Genomic DNA, 23,256 nt, shown 5'->3' with positions numbered 1-23,256 from the left:
CTCCATCTATCCCTCCATCTGTCCCAACTAATAGAGCCCATACACTCATCCAATCAATCTGTCCATGCCTTAATTAGCAGAGAGATATTCCAATTACCTGTCTAACGTCATGCCCACCAATCAGAGCTCAGGGTGTTGAGTGACTCATTTAACTCAGCACTTGTCATCAGCGACCAGTTTTCTCTCACCTGGAGTGTGTCCATGACGTGCACAGTGTGTGTGCAGTGTACGTGTGCTTAGTGTGTTTGTAATAGAGAGGAGGTCTGTTATCATGGTAACATCTCTCTGTGTCTCTTTCTGTTAACAGACAGCAGCCAGCCGTCACTCGCCCAGCCCTCTCTGACCCTGCAGAGTTTTCCCTACGGAGGCTGTGAGTCTGTGGAGCTCTCCTACCAGAGCGGTATGTGTACACAACTTAGGTAGTTATTATTAGTTGGGCCCAGATCTCACAGAAGGTGTTTGGCAGGCTGCAAAATTCGAAATGCAAATAGTTTGTTGGGCACAGGGAAACAGAGATCTGTGTGGGTACATGAGATCCTAAAAAGGAGGGTGGATCATGGGGAGTACCACAGTTGGTCCAGGAGCTTCCCCTCAGTGATGGCCGTTTCCAGGTAGGTATATCTTGACAACCTGCTGTCTATCATTGGACCTAGCCTACAAAAATGAATACTAACTACAGGAAGTCCGTTGTTCCTGCCAAGCGACTGAGCACCACTACTTTTCATTTGTTTACTAACCCACCACAGAAGGCCCACCAGTGGAGATGGCATTGGGCGCTTTTACTCTGAGTTAAAACTTCTTTTCAACTTGAGGAGTTCAGAGTGCTCCAGCAAAAACGCCAGGCGCCTGGAGCACAGAAACGCAAAGCATGTAGCAACACAAAAACAGCAAGCAAAAAGCTTCATTATCATTAAAAACGATGACAAAGAGCTGCCTTCAGCTGCTTAAATGCTTCCTGTGTTGTTGGGGCCTTATTTTGTTAGTTGGTGTCTTTTAGTTAGCCAATCAGTTAGTTAGTTAGATAGTCAGACATTTGGTTAGCTATTAAATTAGTTAGCCGAAAGGTAATTCCGTCAGTTAGTTAAACACAACCTTAGTCCTTGGCTAATTATTTGGTTAGCTAGCTAAATTGTTAGATAGTCAGTCAGTCAGTCATGTGGTTAATATTAGTCAGTCAGTTTGGTAGCTTGTCAACAAAGTTGTTAGTAAGAAAACTAGCATGGTAAATAGTCAGCCAGTTAGTTATTTGGTTAGCTAATTAATTAGTTAGCTAGCCCAAATATATTTCAGTCAGTTAGTTAAATGCAACCTTAGTCCTTGGCTAATTATGTGGTTAGCTAGCTGGGTTGTTAGATAGTCAGTCAGTCAGTTATGTGGTTAATGTTAGTGAGTTAACATTAGTTGGGTAGCTACTCAACCAGTTTGCCAGTAAGCAAGCTAGCTAGGTAAATTGTCCGTCAGATAGTTATTTAGTTAGCTGATTAATTAGTTAGCCAATACACAACATTACAGTTAATTTAGCCAGTCATGTTATGTGGTTAGTCAGTTAGCTTACCAGTCATCCAGTTTGGTAGTTAGTTAGCTAGCTTGCTAACTAGGTAAAAGTCAGTCAGTTTAATAGTTGGAGAGTCAGTTAGTTAGATATTAAGCTAGCTAGTCTGATAATGTATTATAAATGTATAACATTAATAATACCGAGATACCAGACACCAAAATGGCACCTATCCAGTTCAGTGGAACTGCTGACCTCGCTCATACATCAAAAAAGGTTTCTAGCTTCTGGGTTTACCTCTGCAGTGCATTAAAAAGCACTTCCACATCTGGCAGCCAGCCTATGTGTCAGTCAGTACGTTAGCTAACTAGCCATTAAGGTAGTCAGTTAGCTTTTCAGTGGCTAAACCAGTCAATTAGTCAGTTGTGCTGGAAGTTTGTTAATGTTTTATTCAGTCGGTTTTTTTTGTTAATCAGTTGGTCAGTTAGTTAATTATAGCAAACTGGGCCTCAAGCTGAAGACCTCTAAACATGGAGCTGGAGTTGTTTTCTCATTTTGTGTAGAGATGTGACAGTCATCCACAGCTGAGAGCAGTTTACCTTAGTGCAAGTGTAACATTAAGGGTTGGTCTAGAGAGAGAATTGAGTGTGCCTCTTGCTGAGCAACCGTCCTTTTGATATGCTTTTAAGCTATTATCATGACATTAGTTAAAAAGAAAGTAGCCTAGAGGGACATATCAGCTGCACCAGACTCATCCAGTGTTTTAGGCTGCAGAGGTCAAAAAGCTCTCTCAGTTTGTTTCTGACACTGCAGCAACATCAGGACTCATAGCACAGGTAATAATGCTGACGGTACCTGCAGGATATAAGTTCTTGTAGGCGAGTTTGACGATTAAACAATCAGACATACTCAGAAAGTTATGTAGAGGAAGAGTCAGTTAGTTGTCACTTAGTTACTAGTAGTTACCCCTATTTGTCTATTTTAATATACTGTATTGTCAGATGCTTGCAACAACTCAGACTTATGTACTTAGCTCATTAGTTTGTTACATGAAAGAAATAAGACTGAGGTACTCATTTACTTACTTATATTTGCTATATTAGCTGGTTTAATGATTGGACCTAAGTTGGTCATTTGGCTTAGGAGTGAAATTCACTGCAAGGAAATTAGATTGAAACTGCAATTGGGTTTGATCATTTTCAAGATCCATCCATCCATCCATGCACCCACGTTCCCTCCCACATACTTACTGTATCTATTCCCTTGATTATACTATTCCCTTGATTATATATTCATCTCTTTCTGTCTCCTTCTCTGTAAAATGTTTCTGTCCCTGCAGGTCAGTTCCAGGCAGGTCAGTTTCAGCCTGCTATTCGAGTTGCAGACCTCCTCCAGCACATCACCCAGATGAAATGTGGACAGGGCTATGGTTTCAAGGAGGAATATGAGGTGAATAGACACGCGCACACACAAACACACACACACATACAAAGAGGCTTGTAATCACAACAACAGTTAAATGGGCATCAATCTTCAGATCGACAACACAACAAGCTGCTATTAGTAGGACGGTCAAAAGGTGTAATAAAATATTTGTGTACCCCTGAATGTGTGACTATAACTGCTGGTAAAATAATAAGTCACTGAAAGAAGAATTTCTTTTATGATAAAGACATGGTGTCGCAAAGCCCTGAACTTGACTGGCACCATTTCTGGGCTTTATCCTTGCCTATTGTTAAGTGCAAGATGGGATACGCTTCAGCAGTCCTATGACCCTGAACAGAAGTCAGCTGTGCACTGACACATTTTAAAAAGTCAAAGGCCTTTTGTCTGAAAAATATATTTAAATTGCACCAAGATGATCTTTACTCCACAATAAAAGAGGCCATTAGTGTACACAGGGTAAATCTGAGGGTGCTTTCACACCTGCCCTGTTTGGTTCGGTTCAATTGAACTCAAGTTTGTTTGCCCTCTAATTGAAGTTTGTTTGGGCAGGTGTGAACACAGCAATCACACTCAGGTGTGCACCAAAACAACCGGACCGAGACCTTCTTGAAGAGGTGGTCTCGGTCCGGTTACAAACAAACTCTGGTGCAGTTCGTTTGTGGTGAGAACGTGTTCCGACCTGGATCTGAACCAAATGAAGTCGCATTACGCATGAGCATGTTACAGTCCTGGAGGATTATTAATGTGCACCTCCTCCTGTACTGCCTTAATATGCACATTCAGCATATCACAAATCAGTTATTTGCATGAAAAAACATTTAAGAGGAAAACCTGTAAGTATTAATGTTCCTCTGTAGAATAATGCTTGAGTCTTTCCCTCGGCACAGACGATCAGTTTTCAATTTACAATTCAATAAATTTTAAAGAAAAAAAATTAATGATGATTGCATCTCCTGCTTAGTAATTAGATTCCTTTATTCTGCAAACGTGGCATCCATATTTCCTCTGCCTCCCTTATGTTGCTCGCCAGTTGTACAGCGTGTGTGTGTGTGTGTATGTATTTGTGTGTGAACGGGAGAGATTGTGGGATTGGATTTGGTTTCATGAGGACGGAAGACTCTTATCAATTATTAAGTCTTTCCCTCATTAATATTGATGATAAAAAAAGCAAACAGACAGTAAAACAAACTTTATGCCCCCCCACAGTTCCTTTCTTACTTTTTTGTTTCGTTATATCTTTCTTGATTTAATTTTTTTCTTTCGTGAATTTCATCACCAGTTATATAATTTTTTTCTCCTTCAGTGTGTTTTTTCTGTCATTTTGTCTCAAGTTAGTTTCTGCACATTCATCATTTCCCCAGTCCTCTTCCCTGCTCTCTTCCCCAAAAATAATTTGCCCCCTCCCTCTTGGCTCTGCTCGAATCCTCCTTTTATTTTGTCTTCATGCCAAATGTGTTTATTAAACAGGATTCATACTTGTGCGTCAGCACTACGGAGAACCTACGCCATAGCCTACCCACGTGGCCTACACTGTTGTGAGCATTTATACTTGTGTGGTGGTGTGTCTGTGTCGCTCTGCAGTTACACCCCCAAAACACTAGTTGGCGGTGGGGTTTCTATGAAGTGCTGTAAAGTTTAGTTGATTCAAAATACACATTAAACACACATTAAACATGACTTAATAGAGACAGTTTCAAACTCAAGTACACAAATCAGCTTCACTATAACTCGCAGCATTCACAGTATTCACATTCACTTTATCTGGACACATTTTCCCCACAAATACAACATGCTAATGTTTGTAGCACAAGCCTATGGCATTTTACATTGTATAAATTAGCCTAGCGGCTAGCAGATTTTTCCACTACTCATATGAAACCAGGGACAACAGCAACATTTAACAAAGGTAACATTATAAAATTCTGCTCATTACAACTCACAAGGTTCACTGACAAAACAACTGTCTTATACTAAACACATTTTCCAAACAAATATAAGACGCTAACGTTATTAGCACAAGTCTATGGCATTTTACATTGTATAAATTAGCCTAGCGGCTAGCAGAATTTTCCTCTGCTCATATGAAGCCAGGATAAATCACACACAAGACTTAAAATGCTGTTTTCTTGGAGGCTTTATTGTCTTCACAATTTATTGTTTCTTATCTGTGAAATTAAAATAAATAAAAGCTTTGTTTACACTGAGGGAAATGGTTTCAGCTTACAAACATAGACAGGAGGTCTGCATTGCCGTGACGTACATTTCTGGGCAGGTGCACGTCAGTCTATGCCGTAGGTTCTTCGTTGACGCAGAGCCTACGCCATAGATAATGGCATCAATTCAGCGCAGGAGTACAAATCCTGTATAACTCTCTACTTTTCTTGTTTCTTTTTCTCATTTCCTTCAGCCCGTCCCAAGTATCTGCCTTTTTCAGTCTCCCTTATTACTGTCTCCCACCCCTTGCTGTTTTGTGCTTTTTTTTTTAACTTTGTCTTCCCATCTGTGCCTGGGCTGACTGTTTGTGTACAGCACAGTTTATCATAAACAGACATTTTTACAGTCATTCTTTGTCATGGGCGCTCTTCCATGGGATCATTTTCCTTCCAAATCCTCATCCCCTCGCTTTCATTCATTTATCCCCACACCAAACCCTTCTTCCTCTCTGTCGTCACTATTCTTTCTTCATTTGCTTTGTCTCCGCCGCTGAAAATGAATCTTTGAAAAGACACGGGGAAGAGTCTTTCTCCCTCCCTCTCTCAAAAGATTGAATATTTTCTATTATCAACTCTGCATGCGTGTTGAAAATTGTCCCTTCTTGATGCCGTACGTTATATTTTCATTTGCTTCCTGTCATTTTGGTTTATACCCACTGATACGTTTCAGGGGAGAGCAAATGTGATTTATTCTCTAGGGTGTGTGTGTGTGTGTGTGTGTGTGTTTGTGTGTGTGTGTGTGTGTGCCTGTATGTGTGAGTGAAACAGAGAATGGAGCTTTATTAGGTAGTGCTGCTAGCTGCCACCTGTCGCTAGCAGCTAATGGAGAAAGACATACACTGAAGCAGACATAAACCCAAACACACATTATACAAACAGTATTTATATTCTCATCGTCTGTCTCTGTCTATTTAAAGTGTGTATGTGTTCATGTATATAAATGGATGTAGGACTGTACCGAATGTCATTTTTTGAAGCTTCTATTGAGGTTTTCATATAAACCTTCAACTGTGTGTTTATATCTCCCTGAAAAATTCTCAAAGAACATCCTCAATTTGAATAAAGCAATCCATCAATTAGTTTAATTTAAATTAACTTGCTTCATAAAAGAGGATATAATTTGCCCATTTAACACAATTGGTCAAAGAAAAAGTTGCCAACCCTTTCCTTTTTTTGCTTTTGGCCATAAAAACAACACATGAATAATTGTGAATATTTGTCATTGTTTACGTGCAGTAGAGCGTACTTTAAACTAACTCCACTAAGACCCAAAAAACAGCACATGGAATAAGTTAACCTTCAGGGCTTTCTGACAGAGAGAAGATTTTATTTTGAGCCAAACAATGATAATTCTCCTAAAACTAGACAAACCGCTCTCAACAGCCATAAATCATGTATTAACAAGATCACTCAAAAAAATTATAATATTTGGCTTGATGATAACTGTCAAGGTTCCAAGACGTCCAAGATGTATTATTTTGCTTGTCACCCATAATTAGCTTTAGCACTTTTACATTGCATAAATTAGCCCAGTAGCTAGCGTTTTTTTCCTCTGTAGTTTACCTAATTACATGTGTTAATTATACTTTTTCTTATTCACTGTTAGTTTAAGTCAGTGCATATCCTGAAACACCAACACACTCAAATTTCAGCCTGCATGCCCATTTTTTTTTAAGCCTTACATTGTTGAGACTGAGCAGCTAATGTCACTATGTTGCTGCAAGAAGTTAGCAGAGTCCAGTCAGATAACAGCATTGTTTACATACAACATGTGTTCTGTCTGTGGCCCACATGTTCTCCGAAATCTCAAAATATTTAGACGCTGCTGATTTATTAGCGAGTAAATAACGTTATCCTCATCATCTTTTTCTTGGCTGCTTGCCATTATCTGCCTGGCACCATTTGATGGTGACAGGCTTTTAAAATAAAGGAGTATCCTAAAGGTGATGATATGGAACAATGTTTTCACTTTGCATCGATGGTATTGGATCACTGATCATTAAATCAATATACCGATCAAAATCGATGGATCTTTACACCTCTAGCAGCCATCACTGGAATCTAACTCTACTAACAGTATATCACTAACAAGTTTCTATTCGTGTAACTTAATCTGGGTTTACACAGAATGAATAGACATGCACAACAAAATATAGTCTGCGCAGCATCTGAATGATGATCTAGAATATGATCAGTGTTATGAATGAAGCTTCAAACTGTTCAGTACAGCCCCAGTTGGATGCTTGTTTTTTCCAGTCAGGTTAGAATACAGTGCTTCTGAGGTGAAGTGCTTTTACGGTTATGTCCATGAGCATTTTGTGCATAAGTGTGTGTGTTTGTGTGTGTGTCTGCCACCACATCCCATATGGTATCTCCTTGTCCCCGTCTGCGTGTGATGTGACCTCCAGTGTTGAAGCCCATTAACCCCACTAACACAGACAGCAGCCTCACTGTCAACATGTCGCTCCCCACTGGGATTACATACTTTGCATTAAAAGGAATATTCTGCATTGTTTGAAGACTGGCTGGTTGCTCAGGTTAACTACTGTGGCCCCATATGTCCTGACCTGTGATCATATGTGGCCTATAGTGTTAGTTGGTTGAACATAACAATGAGCTTTTCCATATGATAAACCTGAAGAAAACAGTATGAACATGAAGGAAATGAAATATCACAATAATTTTTATCAGTACCTCGATATCAATTTTGTGAGGATATTGTGAGGTTGACTGAAAATTACATCACTTTGCTGTAATGTAGCCTTGAAATCCAGGAAAAAAACAAATTATGTTTTTTTTTTTTTTTCCCTTCAACAACAAACACACGTGGTTGGGTTTAGGGAAAAAAAACAGGGTTTGGCTTTATAATCTTACGGGACGCGAACACCGCTCTCTCGTGTAAAAGTCGATACACTCGATAACAATAACAAGGGCATAACATGGCAATAATGATCATTTACTGTCTCTGTTATATGGCGGCTGATCCTGTCCTCTGCTTAGAGGGTAAGGAGCTCCCAGACCTCACTGTTTTCCCGATTTGCGGACATTTTCGGCTGATGTTCTTCTTTTCTTGAGTTAGCCGCTAACTGCTAACAGCTACTTTTTAAATCTCCTGCGATGGGTTGCGTGCATAACACGTCAATACAGACACTGTTGCAGCGCTGTTGCTACCTCCATTCCCGGCTCGGAGACGAGACAACTCTTTTCCCCCATATCGCAATCGTATCTTTTATAAGGAATGGCAAGGCAGCATAACAGCGTGATATTCCCGCCTTGAAAACGCAGTGCAAAACGGGCCAAAGGTTTGAACAGACAGCACTGTCAGTAGTTGCGTCAGCTGATCCTCTGTAAATCTGGATTTTATAAAATATTTCTGATGTGTAACTCCAACATGTTTCAGTCTGATGAGATTTTAAATAGACTTATTTTGGTAATTCGAACCTGATTGCAGAGAGAAAAACTAAAGTATGCTCTAATGGGTAAAACAGAGGCAGTGTGTGTGTGTGTGTGTGTGTGTGTTACTTGTCCTTTGTCCACCCACCCCACTCTGTTTTATATAGAACATTAATAATCCCAAAAAGCGACGCAATTCAGATGAGAGGAGTTTGATTAAGACTGTCTTTCTTTTTTTTTTTTTTTTGGTTGAAAAAGGGCAGCCAACCCACACCTTATGCAAATGAACACACACACACACACACACACACACACACACACACACATACATGCATAACCCTCCTACGGAAGCCTCCTACTTGAAATGTTTAAAAACAGTTTCAGCCTATTTTTGAATGTGAATGTATGCGACCGAGAAAAATCACACATACAGTAGATTCGCGCACGCACACACACACACACACACACACACACACACATACACATTCTCTCTCTCTCTCTCTCTCTCTCTCCCATGTGCCACTTTAAAAGAATCCATTTTCTGCTTGATAGAGCAATAAGTATAGGTGTCTGTTTTTCCATCACAGTGCATTTGTATAGTATAGTGTACATGTCTGTTTGTCCATGTGTGCGGGTGTGTGTGTGGGTGTGTGTGTATATAGGTCATGTCACTGTCTAACAGTGAAAGCTGTTGTCTGGTCTTCTTAAGCCCTTAATGGACTCAAAAAGGACAGTTTACTTGTCCCTATAGGCAGTGTGTGTGTGTGTGTGTGTGTGTGTGTGTTCATGTGTGTGTGTGACCTCTTCCAGTGTGTTATAATAGTTGTTCTAAAATAGTCCAGTGTCCATATGGCGACCTTTGAGAGTTGGGGTTTGGTTGCTTAGCAAAAGCTTGAAAGTGATCTTACACTCTCTCTCTCTCTCTCTCTCTCTCTCTCTCTCTCTCTCTCTCTCACTCACACACACACACACACACACACACGCGCGCATTTTATGATGTACACCTATGGGACATGCACATAAAGCGTTTGCATGCCAAATGCGCGCATTTTATGATGTACACCTATGGGACATGCACATAAAGCGTTTGCATGCCAAATTAATGAACATTCACACACTTAAACACACTATTACCTGTAGATCAAAGTGCGTAGAGGCAAAGTTGTGCTGTGTGTATGTGTGTTCATGACACATGAAGTACATACATGCACACACATGAACACGTGCAAATTTTGTCCTTGCTCTGTTTGTTGGGCTTGTCACACGGGCCAGCATCACAGCAGGGAGAAAGGACAATCTGTCTTCTCTCCTCCAACAAAGGGCTCACACAATACTCTCTCTCAGACCAAACCAACAGAACAATAAACCCAAACTTTTTGTCTTTTCTCAACTCCCGTATTTTTCTACCTGCACTTTTTCATTTCAGATGTCCAGGAACACTTCTGCTTGCTTTGTAATTCAGTGGAGGAATTCAAGCCAATAAAGTTGGGAGGGGGGGCGGTTATGTTTTCACCCCAGCCTCTCGGTTGATTAGTAAAGTATCCCAGAGTTGGCTGAAATCTGGTGGGCAGTTACCTGGCCAAAGGATAGACTGACCTGATTGGGGTTGATAGAACTGGGATTTCTCCCGGTAGAATATTTCTCTCCATAACTTCTGTGCTGTTTTCACGTTCTAGCCAGAAGGTCTAACATTTTGGAAATTTAAGTCGGCTAATGAGCAGCACTGCTTTTATGTCTTTTAAAGAGAAAACTAAATCAGGAAATCTAACAATGAAGGAAACAAGTGGAACGTTAGTCAGTGTCTGTAGATGAGAAGTGGACCTCACACTAAGCTGAGTGATTCCTAGATCCACTTTTATACTCTCAGCAATTGCTGTTATTATTGCTTTCACATATACAGGCTAATACCGCTACCACTGTGAAAACCCAGCTCAATATTCTGCTTTATAAACATTTTATACTTTCAGAAACTGTGTTTTGAGCTCAAATTATATTTAAGTGTCACCTCCAGACAGATCTATCCCTGCCGACATCTGACAGTGAGACCAACTCAATTAAATTATGGGTAAATATTAAAGTTTGTGGAATGAAGACGAAAGCATCGGATAATCAGAATGACAACATGGAGTCACAACCAACTAACCAAAAAAAAGTTATACAACAGCCAGGCCTAAATCCTATCTCACATTTTTATTTGGTTATGCTAGTTGTAAAAGTTGAATCACATGTGGCCTGCCTGCGAGCTCTGCCATCTTCTGAAAATGTCTGTTATGTTTCAACCATCAACCCCTCGCTGCCCAAAGTGGTGAAGAGTCAGCTGCAAACTATCAGCCGACTGTCTTTTCATTAATATTCATGCTACTATTTTAACTTCTGCCTGCCCATGTGTCAGTGTACAAGCTCTGGGCATCAGGCCATATGTGCGTGCATATTTTCTGTGCTCATACCTCAATATGTGTGTTTGTGTGTGTGTGTGTGTGTGTGCGTGTACTTGTACATGTGAATGTTCAGGCCCTGGCAGAGGGACAGACGGCGCCCTGGGAGACTGCCAAGAAGGACGAGAACCGCAACAAGAATCGCTATGGCAACATCATCGCTTGTGAGTACTGCAATGACATAGATGGAGGACTCATGCAGAACTTCCTGCTGCTAATGATTCTGGTGTTGATGTTGATTAGCTCAGTTTGAACTTTAGTTGATCTTGGTGAGGTTTGGTTTGGGTCAGTCTGGTTTGGTTCAGTGTGGTTTATTTCAAGTCATGTAGTGTAGTTGGTCTGCTCTGGAGCTGCTTGATACCTTTCTTTAACTCCAGTAAGTGTCCAGCCTGACTGAAGCATGGTTTGGTTTGGTTTAGTTTGGTTTGTTTCATTTTTCATGGCTCGTCCATACACTGTTTAAAATAATAGTGGTAATCACTCATGACGTCACCTGCTGGTTCGTGGAATCACATTTTTGAAGCTTCAAGTTTAGCATCTTGACAGTTGCCATCTTGGATTTTTGGAGCCAGAAGTGACCAAATTTGGGTTAGAGGGTGGAGCTAACCCTAATGCTACCTGCTAGCTTGGTTAGCACAATGCAGTTACAGCTTTAGTTAACTGCAATAATATTAAAGCTTATGCAAATTTTCACCAGCAAAAAAAAACAGGCTTAAAACAACTAAAACAAAATGTACTTGCCAGAAAAACTGAACATCCGCCTCCTTAGAGTCTTTTAGTACAACCAAATGCTAAACAAGAGTTTAGCATTAGCAATCTGAGGTTACACCATAACCCAGTGGTTCCTAACTGGTGCGTTGCAATCCTTAACGTGTTGTTTGTAAAAAACACACTTTATTTTCAAGTGCAGTTAATTTCGGGCACAGAGCTTTTATTTTGAAGTGTTTCCTGCTGAAGAGTTAATGACTAACGGACAGCTATTTGACAGACAACAAACTAGCTTGACGACATGGCCAAATGCAAGTACGACGCTCAAAGTAAGGCACCTACCTGTCACTCAGAGTGGCCACGCCCCTAATTTCACATAAAGTTGAGCCTTAATTACATTTAAACAGGTGAGGCATATAAAAATGTGCCTCCAGTACAGTTGGCATGAACAGAGAAAGTAGCTATTGAGACAAACACCCTTGTTCTACGCGTGTTTATTGCTGCTGTTAAGTAGCATGGGTGTCTATGGGGATTGACTCGCTTTTGGAACCAGCCTCAAGTGGCCATTCAAATAACTGCAGTTTTTGCATTTCCTGTTGGCTTCATTTTTCATCCCCAGTAATTGCCACTTGGGCTGCTCACATCTGTTAGAGGATAGCCACAGAGACAGAACAGGGCTGGGTACAGAATCTTAACGCTTTCTTTGAATATTTCCTAGTTTTAATAATAATCTTCAAGTACTTCACAAGTCACAAACAATGCAGTTTTGTTATTGGCTCAAAGTTAAGGCAGTGTGCAGGACCCAGTATCAAAACTAAGAGAGAGTTTCGTCGACACTAATTCATTGAACTGACTGCCGAGGAGAGAAAAAGCCGAGATCCAACCACTGGTTTAATAAAACATGCTGAGGTACCAGGTGCACTGTGTAAAGAGACTGCCCTTCAGCTGGAGGACACAGGTCTAAACCTCTGTGCTGGCAACCATCTGCCCTACTGAAGTGTCCTTCAACAAGTCAGCGATGACTCCCTCCAGCTCTGGGTGTATCGTACTGTTGGACGTAACCACCTGCTGAGAGCCAGATGCCAGCAGAACTTGGTTTTGGTAAACGAATCAGTGAGGAGAAATACACTGCACACTTTTAAGGGATAACACTTTACTTCAGCTGACATTCACACTACCTCTGACGTAGAGATTCAATTAAAGCTAAACAGGTTGTTTGATAGAAAATAGAATATAAATATGCATATTTAATGGGAGTCATCTTTTTTCAAAAAGTAATATCAAAGTGCATTCACACTGATTTCCTAAACTTCTGTGAGTCTGATACAGGAAACTACTGTGGTGAAAAAATAACTCAGTTTGCAGAGGGATTTTATTTCAATCCTTCCTGATGATCAAAGCCTACAGCCTCTGTTTTATTCACAGAGACTTTTGTCAGAATGAAGCTTCATTTTGGAGCAAAGGCAGGCTGCTGTAATGATGTGCAGAGTGAGGCACATGCTGCATGTAGTACCACTGTGTGTGTGTGTGTGTGTGTGTGTGTGTGTGTGTGTGTGTGTGTGTGTGTTTGGCCATTAGAGTGTGAATTAGCATGTGAATATGATGCTGTGTAATATGTCAAGTGTTTGCTGTGATTTCATATGCACTAATGATGCCTGATTGTATGTTGTGCGTGCGTGCGTGTGCTTGTTAGGCCACCTCCAGCCTCTATTAGGAGAGAACAGTAGAAGCAGATTGTTTGGTTGAAGTTTTATTGGATGAGTGTGTGTGCATATTTGCATTTGTCTCTGCCATTAGACCCACATGCACACACATGACGGACATAATCCAGAGGACTGTGCTTGTGTGCTTACATTTTGCAGACCGCGTGTGTGTGTGTGTGTGTGTGTGTGTGTGTGTGTGTGTGTGCATGTGATTGCACGCACAGATCCGTGCGTATACACAACCTCATTACGAGGGTTTAGATGTCAAGGCAAAGACATTGCACTAACCTGAAGGCTTTAAAATGAAACATTGCACTGAAATGAAATAGCCTGTCAAGGACTTGATAGCCAACAGGAATTATGATAAATTTGCTATTAGTACAAATCCTTTAATTACAAGGGCCTGGTAATGGAAACTGTCCATCTTGCTTGCTGTGATTGTACAAAGGCTCATTTTCTTGAGAAAATGTTTTAAAAGGCCCCCGGGGAAACGACTTTGTGCGCTGTCTTTATTAGAACAAGAAAATGTGGGGAGACAGGCAGACCGACTGGCTGCAGCTAAAACTTTAAATATGGGTAAAAGGGTCTTCAGTCTTTTTTCTTCAGTTAGATTGAACTTCAGTTCCCCTTTTCAACAGTGGATTTGCCTTCTGTTTTGGAGCTTGAGAGCAACAATCACCAAGCAAACCGCCTCACAATAGGATCAACTGTCTCCAACACACTGTGTGGTTCTGCTATGGGACCATGTACCCTCGCCACTAACCATAATCTTCATTCTCACTATCTTATTAATATTTGCTTTAATTGTTCAAAAACTGTTTTATATGGCACTTTCCTAAAACAGTATTTTCTAGGGATGCACTGACTGTAAAATTCTGGGCAAATACAGGCGTTTAAAATAAAACATTGGCCAATAGCCGTTATTTATTCCCCTTTTGTGCCAGAGAAATCTTCATTATAAAGAAAATAACTGAACTGGTATAAAGTCATTCAGCCTTTAACAACACTATCTTTGAATAAGCACAAATTCAACCATACAAATGTATGAAACGACCTTTAATATCACCTTCTTTCACATTGAAAAGCTGCTTCAGAAGTCTTTTTACTGTTTAAAATAAATCATAATTCCCTCTCTAATATCTCTTATACATTTTGAAAGCATCAACAAATTTCTCCCTCAAACAGCTGTATTTATTTAAATTTCTTGCCAAAAAGTACATTTTACAGGATTGCATTTGAACACATCATGATGATGTCATTATTAACCTTCGCCCAATCATCATATTTACTGAACAGAGCTTGAACGCATCATAATGCAACTCAGTACCACAGGCTGCTAACAGCTAACGGTAACTAGCTCTAGCTCTCCTTTACTGCGTCCTGCTGTCCCAAAGATGTCCCAGGGAAGAGCTCTGTTTGTCCCAAAGACGGTTTCTATTGCCCCCAGGATGACGGCTGCTGCTAGCCATCTTGTCACACTACAGTCAGATCACAGAGCCCATTTACCTAATGTAGCCAGTCAATCTATTCTTCTTCTGCCTACTCATTAGTTTAAGTTTGCGGCCGACAGTCTGGACTTTTTAAGCGGCGCAAAGCTGATGTGACAGGACAGAAAAACATCTGCCGCTGTCATCGGTGAATGTCATCTTATTTGCCAATAGGCCGATGGCAGTCAACAAGGCGGCTATTGGTCCATACCAATGGTCAGCTGATAACTTGGTGCATCCCTAGCTAACAGCTAACATTACCTAGCCCTCCTCCTGCCAATTTCAATGGGAATTGTTCACAATTTAGCATCATCATCATTGAACAGCGTGAGTCCACTGATGTGCTGCTAGTGAGTTTACTGTGTCATTCTCACTCTGACCTCGTCACATATCGTCGTTTGGTCATGGACTTTCTGCATTGATAGATATGATGCGCAAGGTGTCCTAGGTCCTTGGTTGTTGACGTTCTGGGACGCCATGTCAACTTCAGCCTGTTACATACATTGTCTGTTTTCAAAATACACTTCCATTTTCACAGGAAATGTACAGTTTGCATACAGTCTCTTTCAAAATAAATACACTATGTTGGTACAATCCTACAAACGTGGTTATGTTTAAGAAAAAAGAACAGGGTTTGGCTTTACCATCTTACAGGAAGCAAGGGTGAAAGTCCGTGGTTTTTGGACCCATCCACTATCTCTCTCACCCACCCTAGTTGGACTTTCACGCCTTAACTTTCATTGTTGTCCTGCTGCGTTTCTTCCTGACGCCGCCAGGTACCAATAAACTACAACAGTGACCAGCTGCGTATTATGCCAACGAGAAAGTACGGCTTTATTTATCTGTGTCTAACACCGAAAGTCACTGACCAAACGCCAGTTTTCAACAACTTTGGATTTAGACTGGGTTGTCGGGGAAGATTCTTTTCAACCCAAGCAGGTTTTTCATTGTCCCTTGGACGACAATATGCTGTTAGCCTCAACCCTGCTTCATAGCCAGCACAAAAACAGAAAAGTATTTGCCACCGCCATCGGTGAATGTCATCTTATTTACTGATAGGCCGGTTTGACTGAGGTGAGCAAAACGGAGGCAGCATGACGGCTTCAGGTTTAAGTCAAACAGAAGAAGAAGTACAAATGACTAAATGTTAACTGGTTAAGGTCTGGTATCGTCCCCTGGAAAATCACTTTGGTCTCCACTCAGTTACAGCACCTCTAACCCAGGCAAATACTTGAGCCTCAGCAGATCACAACGAGCGGAGCTAAATTTGTGGCCCGGCTTTACGAGGCTTAAACCAAAACCCGAGATCTGACCCTAAAAGTCCCCTCAGAGGCAGCTGTGATAAATCTTTCCATCCTTGTAAGGACATTTGACTTTCTGTGGCTTCTCTGTCACACTTATCTCTCCCTCCTCTTTCTCCCCTCTGCACACACCAACACGTTCTTTTCACTACCCATCTCTCCATCTCGCTCTAGCGCAGTTTGGAAAGGGCTGATTTGAGTTGAAGTGTTAACACACTCTTCCTCCGGCCATCTGCCAAACACAAACGGTTGATGCCATGTTTCAAATCCCTTTAGCACACTGAATAAATGTTAATCTACCAGCCTCCTGTCCCCCCGTCTCCTCCAAGCCTCTCCTCCTCTCCTCCTCTCCCATCTCCCCACAAAAATCTTTTCTCCCCCTCATCTTGTTCCCCTTTCTTTCTTCCCCTCATTTTTTCTCACTTCCAAACTATCATTTATCTCTTTACTGTGCTTCAGTCTTATTTTTCTTTCTCTCTTCTTTCACCAAGTATTCTCACCTTCCTGCTTTTATTTTTTCATTTCTCCTGCTCCACCTGCTCTCCTCCTTTTATGCTCACCTCTTTTTTCCTCTCCTGTCCACCACCTCCTTTTCGTTTTTTCTCATTGTCCTATTTCTCTCATTTTCCTGAATTTTTAATCTCTTTTCACCTTCACTTTCAATCCCTCTCTTCTCTTACAGTACCTTTCACTCCCACGCATCTCCCCTTTACTCTGCTTATTCCTCTCTCCTCTTTCTTTTAGCGCTTCCTCACTTTTTCTTTCTTTCTTTCCTCGCCTTTTCTCTCCATCTATCCATTCATCCTGTCTGATTAACTCTGACAGTACATGGGTTGAGGCAAAGCGCTGCAGTGTTTCCTCATTACAGGCATCTGTCTGCTTCTATTTCTTCCTCCCTCCACTCCTTCCCCTCCTCTTCGTTGCTCCTTCTTCTTCTTTTTCCCGTCTTCTCCTTCTCAGCCCTCAGTTCATAGACCAACCTTCCCATATGGTCATTTATAATTCAACAGAAGCGTGCCTTCAAAATAAACAGATTTATTGGCGAGCATTTACATATGTGCAAAGTAGGGGTATGTGTGTGCTTGTGTTTAAGTGCGTGTGCATGTGTGTGTTTATCATCAAGGAGAATTAAGGTGAGGTTCTTGTTTTTCTGCGTTTCTGTTTTCTATCGGGCTATTTGTGTGTTTTTTATCCTGTCAGTCAGCTCCTGTTTGTTGGTATGTAAACAGTGAACAGTCGTATTTCCATTTTCAACTTATTTCAACATTCATCTTTTCATCCTTTGATGTTGGCTTCTGTGGAAACAACAAAAAGTAAATTATATAATGTTTCTATTTGAAATGATGTCATATAGTGTAATTGGAAAAGCAATATTGTATTTCATTCCCCGACACTTTCAAAACCGTAATTGTTTCCCACAGAAAAGTTCTTTAGATTAGTTTTAGCTCGACAAATATGAGTTTCAATCTAACACCAACTATCATTGGCTCTTTTACCTCCATTATGATTCAAACGCAGTCAGCACTGAGTTGCTTTTCTGTCAAGCTGCATAGAGAGAACAACATGAAGTGTGAAGTCACCATGGTGTTTATTTAATCTAACATTCAGACAGTCTATCTAACCTCTGCATTTGTTATGATCATTGATTTGCTCATTGATTTCTTCATACTGCTTCTTTTTTTCCATCAGTGGGAATACTGTGCAATAAACCTCTGAAAATTCAGAGGGTTTCTTTATTGAGTAGAATATATTTCTCTCAGACAGGCAGTCAATCGTTTTAATGTCTTTAAGTCATTTAACTCTGGAGAATTTTGATTCCCTTTCGCCCCCTCAAAGCTGCTGCCAAAAACAATGTGTCTTCCCAAATATAGATATACCCACTTTTCTGTTGCATGCTTGAGCAAAGTGCTGCACTTTTGCTCTCCCCAAGAGGAGCTGATTGAAAACTCAAAAACTCAGACTGCAAGAAATAACATATAGAGCTTATATTAGGATTCCGTTGAGTGTTTGAGAAAGGGCTGTCGATCTGCCTGCCTGTTGTCTTTCCTTCTCATCCTTTTTAGTAGTTAGTGAACTTTATTTTCTCAGCTCCTTTTCTGTCCTCTGCCTTCACAAGTCTGTCTCTGCCTCTCATTAAGTTCACTGTCTAAAGTTATGTTAAGGGTAAATTAAACCACCCCGGTCTCACTCTGAAGTCGTCGAATATCGGCGCTTAGGCAGTGACTTCCAGCATCAGACAAAAAAAGCTGTCTTTTCACATTGATATAATATGTGGGCAGTAGCTGTTATTGTTTGACAGAGCCCGGCATCATCGGGGGGGGGGCAACAATGAAGTTTAGGGGTGAAATGTCCAAGTAGGATGGGCAGGAGGGGTGGTGTATGGGTCCAACAACCATCGACTTTCACCCAGGAGACTGCCAAACCAAATTCTTTTTTCCGACGCCCAACCATGTGCTTTTGTTGCGTGAATCCAACCACATGCGTCTGTTGCCTAAACTGAACCGTGTGCATTTGTTATTGAAGGAAAAATTGACGTAGTGTGTTTTTTAAAGGGGCTGTATGCAAACTGTACATTTCCTGTGAAAACGCAAGTGTATTCTGAAAACAGACAATGCATGTAACAGGCTGAAGTTGACACGGCGTCCCAGAACGTCAACAACCAACGCACCCAGGGTACCTTGCACGTTGTATCTTAACGTGGAAAGTCCATGACCGCATGTCGATATGTGACAAAGACAGAGTAAGAATGTGTTGATGAAACCAGGATTTCAGAGGTAACAAGGTGCATTGAGTTAGGGCTGCATCCTAAATGTCTAAGAATCGACTCGTCAGTCAGAGACTCTTCGGCCGACTGCGATTCTTCAAGTCAAGCAGTTGTTCTTTTTTTAATGTCTTCACACTGGTGATAGCTGTGGCCAGAGGCATTATGTTTTCGGCTTGTCTATACATTTGTACGTCCCGTTCCAGTTAAGGAATTGGAATTTGGCACAAACATCCCCTGTGACTCAATGATAAACTGATTCGATTTTGATGCATCTCATTTTCATGAATGTTATATCACGGGAATACCTTGAGAGAATTTCTTCAAATTTGACACAAACATCCCTTAATCTCAACAGTGAACTGATTACAAAGGTCAAGGTCATTGTGACTTCATATAACATATGCTGCTGGGTTGAAGATCTGTGTGAAGCATCCATGTTTTCACAGATATGGATGTAAACTGTAAGGTGTGTAACGGTGTGTGGAGGCAAACAACCGCGGATCAGTGATTCTGGGTTTTTTTTTTTGTTTGTTTGTTTTGTTTTGTATTATTTTCCATAATTGTGCAGTGTACATCTGGGGATGTTTCAGTCCCCAGATGTAGCTTGCGTTCATGCTGCTCTTTGGTATGGGCAGCTGTGGACCCAGACCCAGGATGAGTTTAAGTGAAATGGAGGCAGCTGCTCAGAGGAAGAGAGGCTCTACCTGGTCAGACTCTGAGATCACGTTGTCCTCTGTCTTGCTTAAAAGTGGTGAATTTACAGCTCAGACCAACATATTATGAAACAGTCTCTGGCTTTTACTTGAAAGCTAATGTCGACAAAAAATGCTGTTTAACATTTCCGATGTGTTGTTTGCATTGCCAGCACGCATTAGCTCAGAAGGCTAAGTTGGCGTGTTTACATGAGTGCTGCTTTCACTCTGAACATCTCACCCAACTCTTTTCAAACTCTATATCAACTTCAACATCAACTCTATATGTCCCTGGGGGGCAATTAGTTGCACAGCAAGTAAAAACATATGGAGAGACATAAGAGAACACATAAGAATATAAATATTCAACAGTCGGGGGGAGTTGGGGAACCAAATACAGTGATCTCATCATCACCATCACTCATGATCAGGACAAGATAACAACCAGCCAGAAGAGCAGCCTCAGTGCGAAGTTTGACTCTTCCACTGCCCTGCATTCAAAAGAGCAATGGCAGTAGGAATGAAGGCGTGCTTACTGTGTGTTTACTATACAGAACAAAGGGAATGAATAGTCAGATATTTGGGTTGAACAGCCAAGCCTCACTCAACTGACATTATTCTGAGTTGGATACAGACCTAGATAGAAAATCTGAGAGGAAAATCATTGGTTATCCCAAAGCTGTAGGACTTCCCTAACGTACAGAGAGAAGAAGAAAAAGTTTGCAGAGGAAAATAAGAAAAACGACCTTTCTGTTTTGGAAGATCCGAGCTGTCACACAAACACTCAGGCTCATCACTGTGCTGGTGTGTGATTGGCTTCCTTGTGAAACAGCTACTGTACACTGGATGTCTGTATAGTGAATGGTTGTTTGTGGACATTAAACACAGAGTGCAGCTTTCTGCATCCTTTCCTTAACTCTTTACTGTCTTCTCTGTGTCTCTTTGTCCCTTTCTTATTTTTCTTCTCCCCTATACCCCTGTCTGTCTTTCTTCTTGTTGCCTCCCTCCCTCTCTCCCTGATCACTCCCCTCTCTCTGTCTCTGCCCTCTCTTCTTCACTAAATCTGTTCACCATATTCCCTTGCATCTGTCCAACCTCTCTTCTTTCTTCACCTGTTTTCATCTTGTTTCTTCACTTTTTGACTTCCCCTTACTCGTTCTCCTCTGCCCCTCTTCTCTGTCAGGAATCTCTACCTTCCCCTGTCCATTTCTGTCTCTCATACACATGCACAAACTCACCCCAAAGCCCTCTTTCCTTTCACTAATGTGTACCAGTGTACAGGTGAATGAGAATCATTACACACGCTGTCGGTCTTCGCCAGGCGGTGTTACTACGCACACACACCCTTCACCCAGTGTTACACCTCCGAGCATCGCTGGCATAATCAGAATCCCCTCCTGCATCATGTTGCTTCTCATTACAGTGGAGGTTATGTGTATGGTGGTGGTGGTGGTGGTGGTGGTGGTGTGTGTGTGTGTGTGTGAGGGAGGTAGAGGGCATCTTGTTTCTGTGAGGGTGTATGTGTTGTTGTGTGAAACAAACAAAGCCATGAAGGAAGGTTTTTGAAAACAAGTACAACTATGCGTGTTTTTGTCCGTGTGTGTGTGTGTGTGTGTGTGTGTGTGTGTGTGTGTGTGTTAGCTTCGTATGCAGCTGTACATAGTGTGACTTCCCTCCTCCTTTCTTATGCTGGCGTAGATTCTCAACACGTCTGCCGAGCTGCTCTGAAGTCAGAATGCCAACAAGTCCTCTGAAGTGTTTGACCAAAGAACCACAACAAATATTAGCATCCCCCAAGCTGTCACACACACACACACACACACACACACACACACACACACACTGAATTATACAAATAAACACACACACTGTGCGCGCATAGCGGCACATACAAATTTACTGAATAACGAAGTCCTATACCTGCAGTCTATACACACACATGCATACACACAGAGGCTTGTACAGATCACAGCGGTCTAGTTTGTGCTTGATTGCTTGCAGCAGTGCAGCACTGCTACAACATTATTCCACCTGCAGACCTGCGTTGACAAGATTTGTTTTTGTTTTTGTTTTGGATATGTCTCTCTTTTTCTTGTTGCAAGCACTTTGTAATTGCACAGTCTCATTTTAAAATAAATTTGTATTTCTAAATATCTAAAAAAAGAAAAAGAAAAAAAAAAGAAGAGTACACTCTGAAACAGATGGTACCTTGTTCTGAGCAAGAGACCTAAACAGCTTCAGTCAAGTTAGTAAGAAGAGTTTGTCCTGCATAATTAATTTCATTTTGTAGACAGTGAGGATTTTCTGAAAGTGGAGACAACGCATTATATGAGTCTTTTAATTATATAAAAGTAGCAGTATTATTATCATAGTTCACCCATTCACACACACAATCATACACTGATCTAATCAGTCACATGCACATTACACCGACACAGTACACCAACAGCCAGGGTTGGAGGAAATAACTGAGTCTTAGATGTATCACGATGCGAATATGAATAGTTCGGCATGGATTCACAAATCACAATCAATTCATCAATTCATCAGCTTTTTCACACAAGGCATTTGATCTGGTCCGTTTATAAATGCTGCCATGAGAACACAAACCAACTCTAGGCAATTATACAACTTTGGAACAACATTTGCCCCTGATTCAGACCAAAGCAAGACAACACTAGGGCCTCTAGTTTCGCAGACTGGGCGAGGCGGAGGCGCAGCACACCTGCGCTTCGCCAACTGGGTGTGGCCAGGCAGATTTTGGGAGGGAAGGCATGCAGTGGGTTTTACACATCACACCAATCAAATGAGCCCCTCTCCTCGCCTTTAAATGCGCCGCGCAAAGGCGTAATGAGAGTTTACTCAATTCGCCATGGCAGAAGAGAGCAGCAGCGTCAGACGACCAAACTTCTCCTAGGAGGAAACTGATGTTTTGGTCCGGGAGGTCCAAGCTCACAGTGTCCGAATATACGGAACTGCGAGCAGACCTCCACGGGCTGATGATGCAAAGGTAGCCTGGGAGGAGTTCACCACAATTGTAAATCAATGTTGCCCGGATTCACTGAGAACCGTTGCCCAGTGCAAAAAAAAATAAAAAATGATGTGCTCATTTGCATGTCGGACTAGACTAGATGTCACTGCATGTGTAGCCGAACTGACAGCTCTCTGACTGATCCCCGCCACCGCGGCCACGATGTGCTGGAAAGACCCGGTGACGAAGAAGGTCAGAGCCACTGTCACCTTTACAGCAACAGGGAGAGCACAGGTGCCACTGGGGTGCGCATCAGAGGCCACGATGCGCGTCACCACTTGGACCACCTTGCGGGGTAGATGTAATTTGTTCCTGTGTGATGAAAAAGAGTACGACATGACATGACAATTACATTGGACACGGCGGTATTCCAGTCATTATTCGTGTGGCCCACCTGCATTCCAGCTCTGTCATGCCCACATAGGATGTCCTTTCACGGTACACCCTCTCTACGTAAGTCCTCCTCCTCCTCGCAATAATGTACTCCATCTTTGTAGATGACATTAAGCAAGAACATTTTAACATTTGTATAGGCAATCACATGAAGCACGTAAACCCTTAAGACACCGAACATAACTTACAATTTGTTGA

At 41.5% G+C, this 23,256-nt stretch overlaps 1 protein-coding gene across 1 annotated transcript in view; it reads left to right on the top strand.

Moving 5' to 3' along the window:
* ptprt (protein tyrosine phosphatase receptor type T) overlaps nucleotides 1–23,256 on the top strand; it is a 531,138-nt gene that overhangs the window by 434,862 nt on the left and 73,020 nt on the right. Inside the window, exons 23-25 of the mRNA XM_050039413.1 lie at nucleotides 308–400; nucleotides 2,832–2,941; nucleotides 11,056–11,143. Coding sequence (XP_049895370.1) covers nucleotides 308–400; nucleotides 2,832–2,941; nucleotides 11,056–11,143 — 291 coding nt within the window. The remainder of the gene's footprint in view (nucleotides 1–307; nucleotides 401–2,831; nucleotides 2,942–11,055; nucleotides 11,144–23,256) is intronic.

The sequence above is a fragment of the Epinephelus moara genome, chromosome 24 (assembly GCF_006386435.1).
Source record: "Epinephelus moara isolate mb chromosome 24, YSFRI_EMoa_1.0, whole genome shotgun sequence".
NCBI lineage: Eukaryota > Metazoa > Chordata > Actinopteri > Perciformes > Serranidae > Epinephelus > Epinephelus moara.
This window is presented reverse-complemented; position numbering and strand designations above follow the sequence as displayed.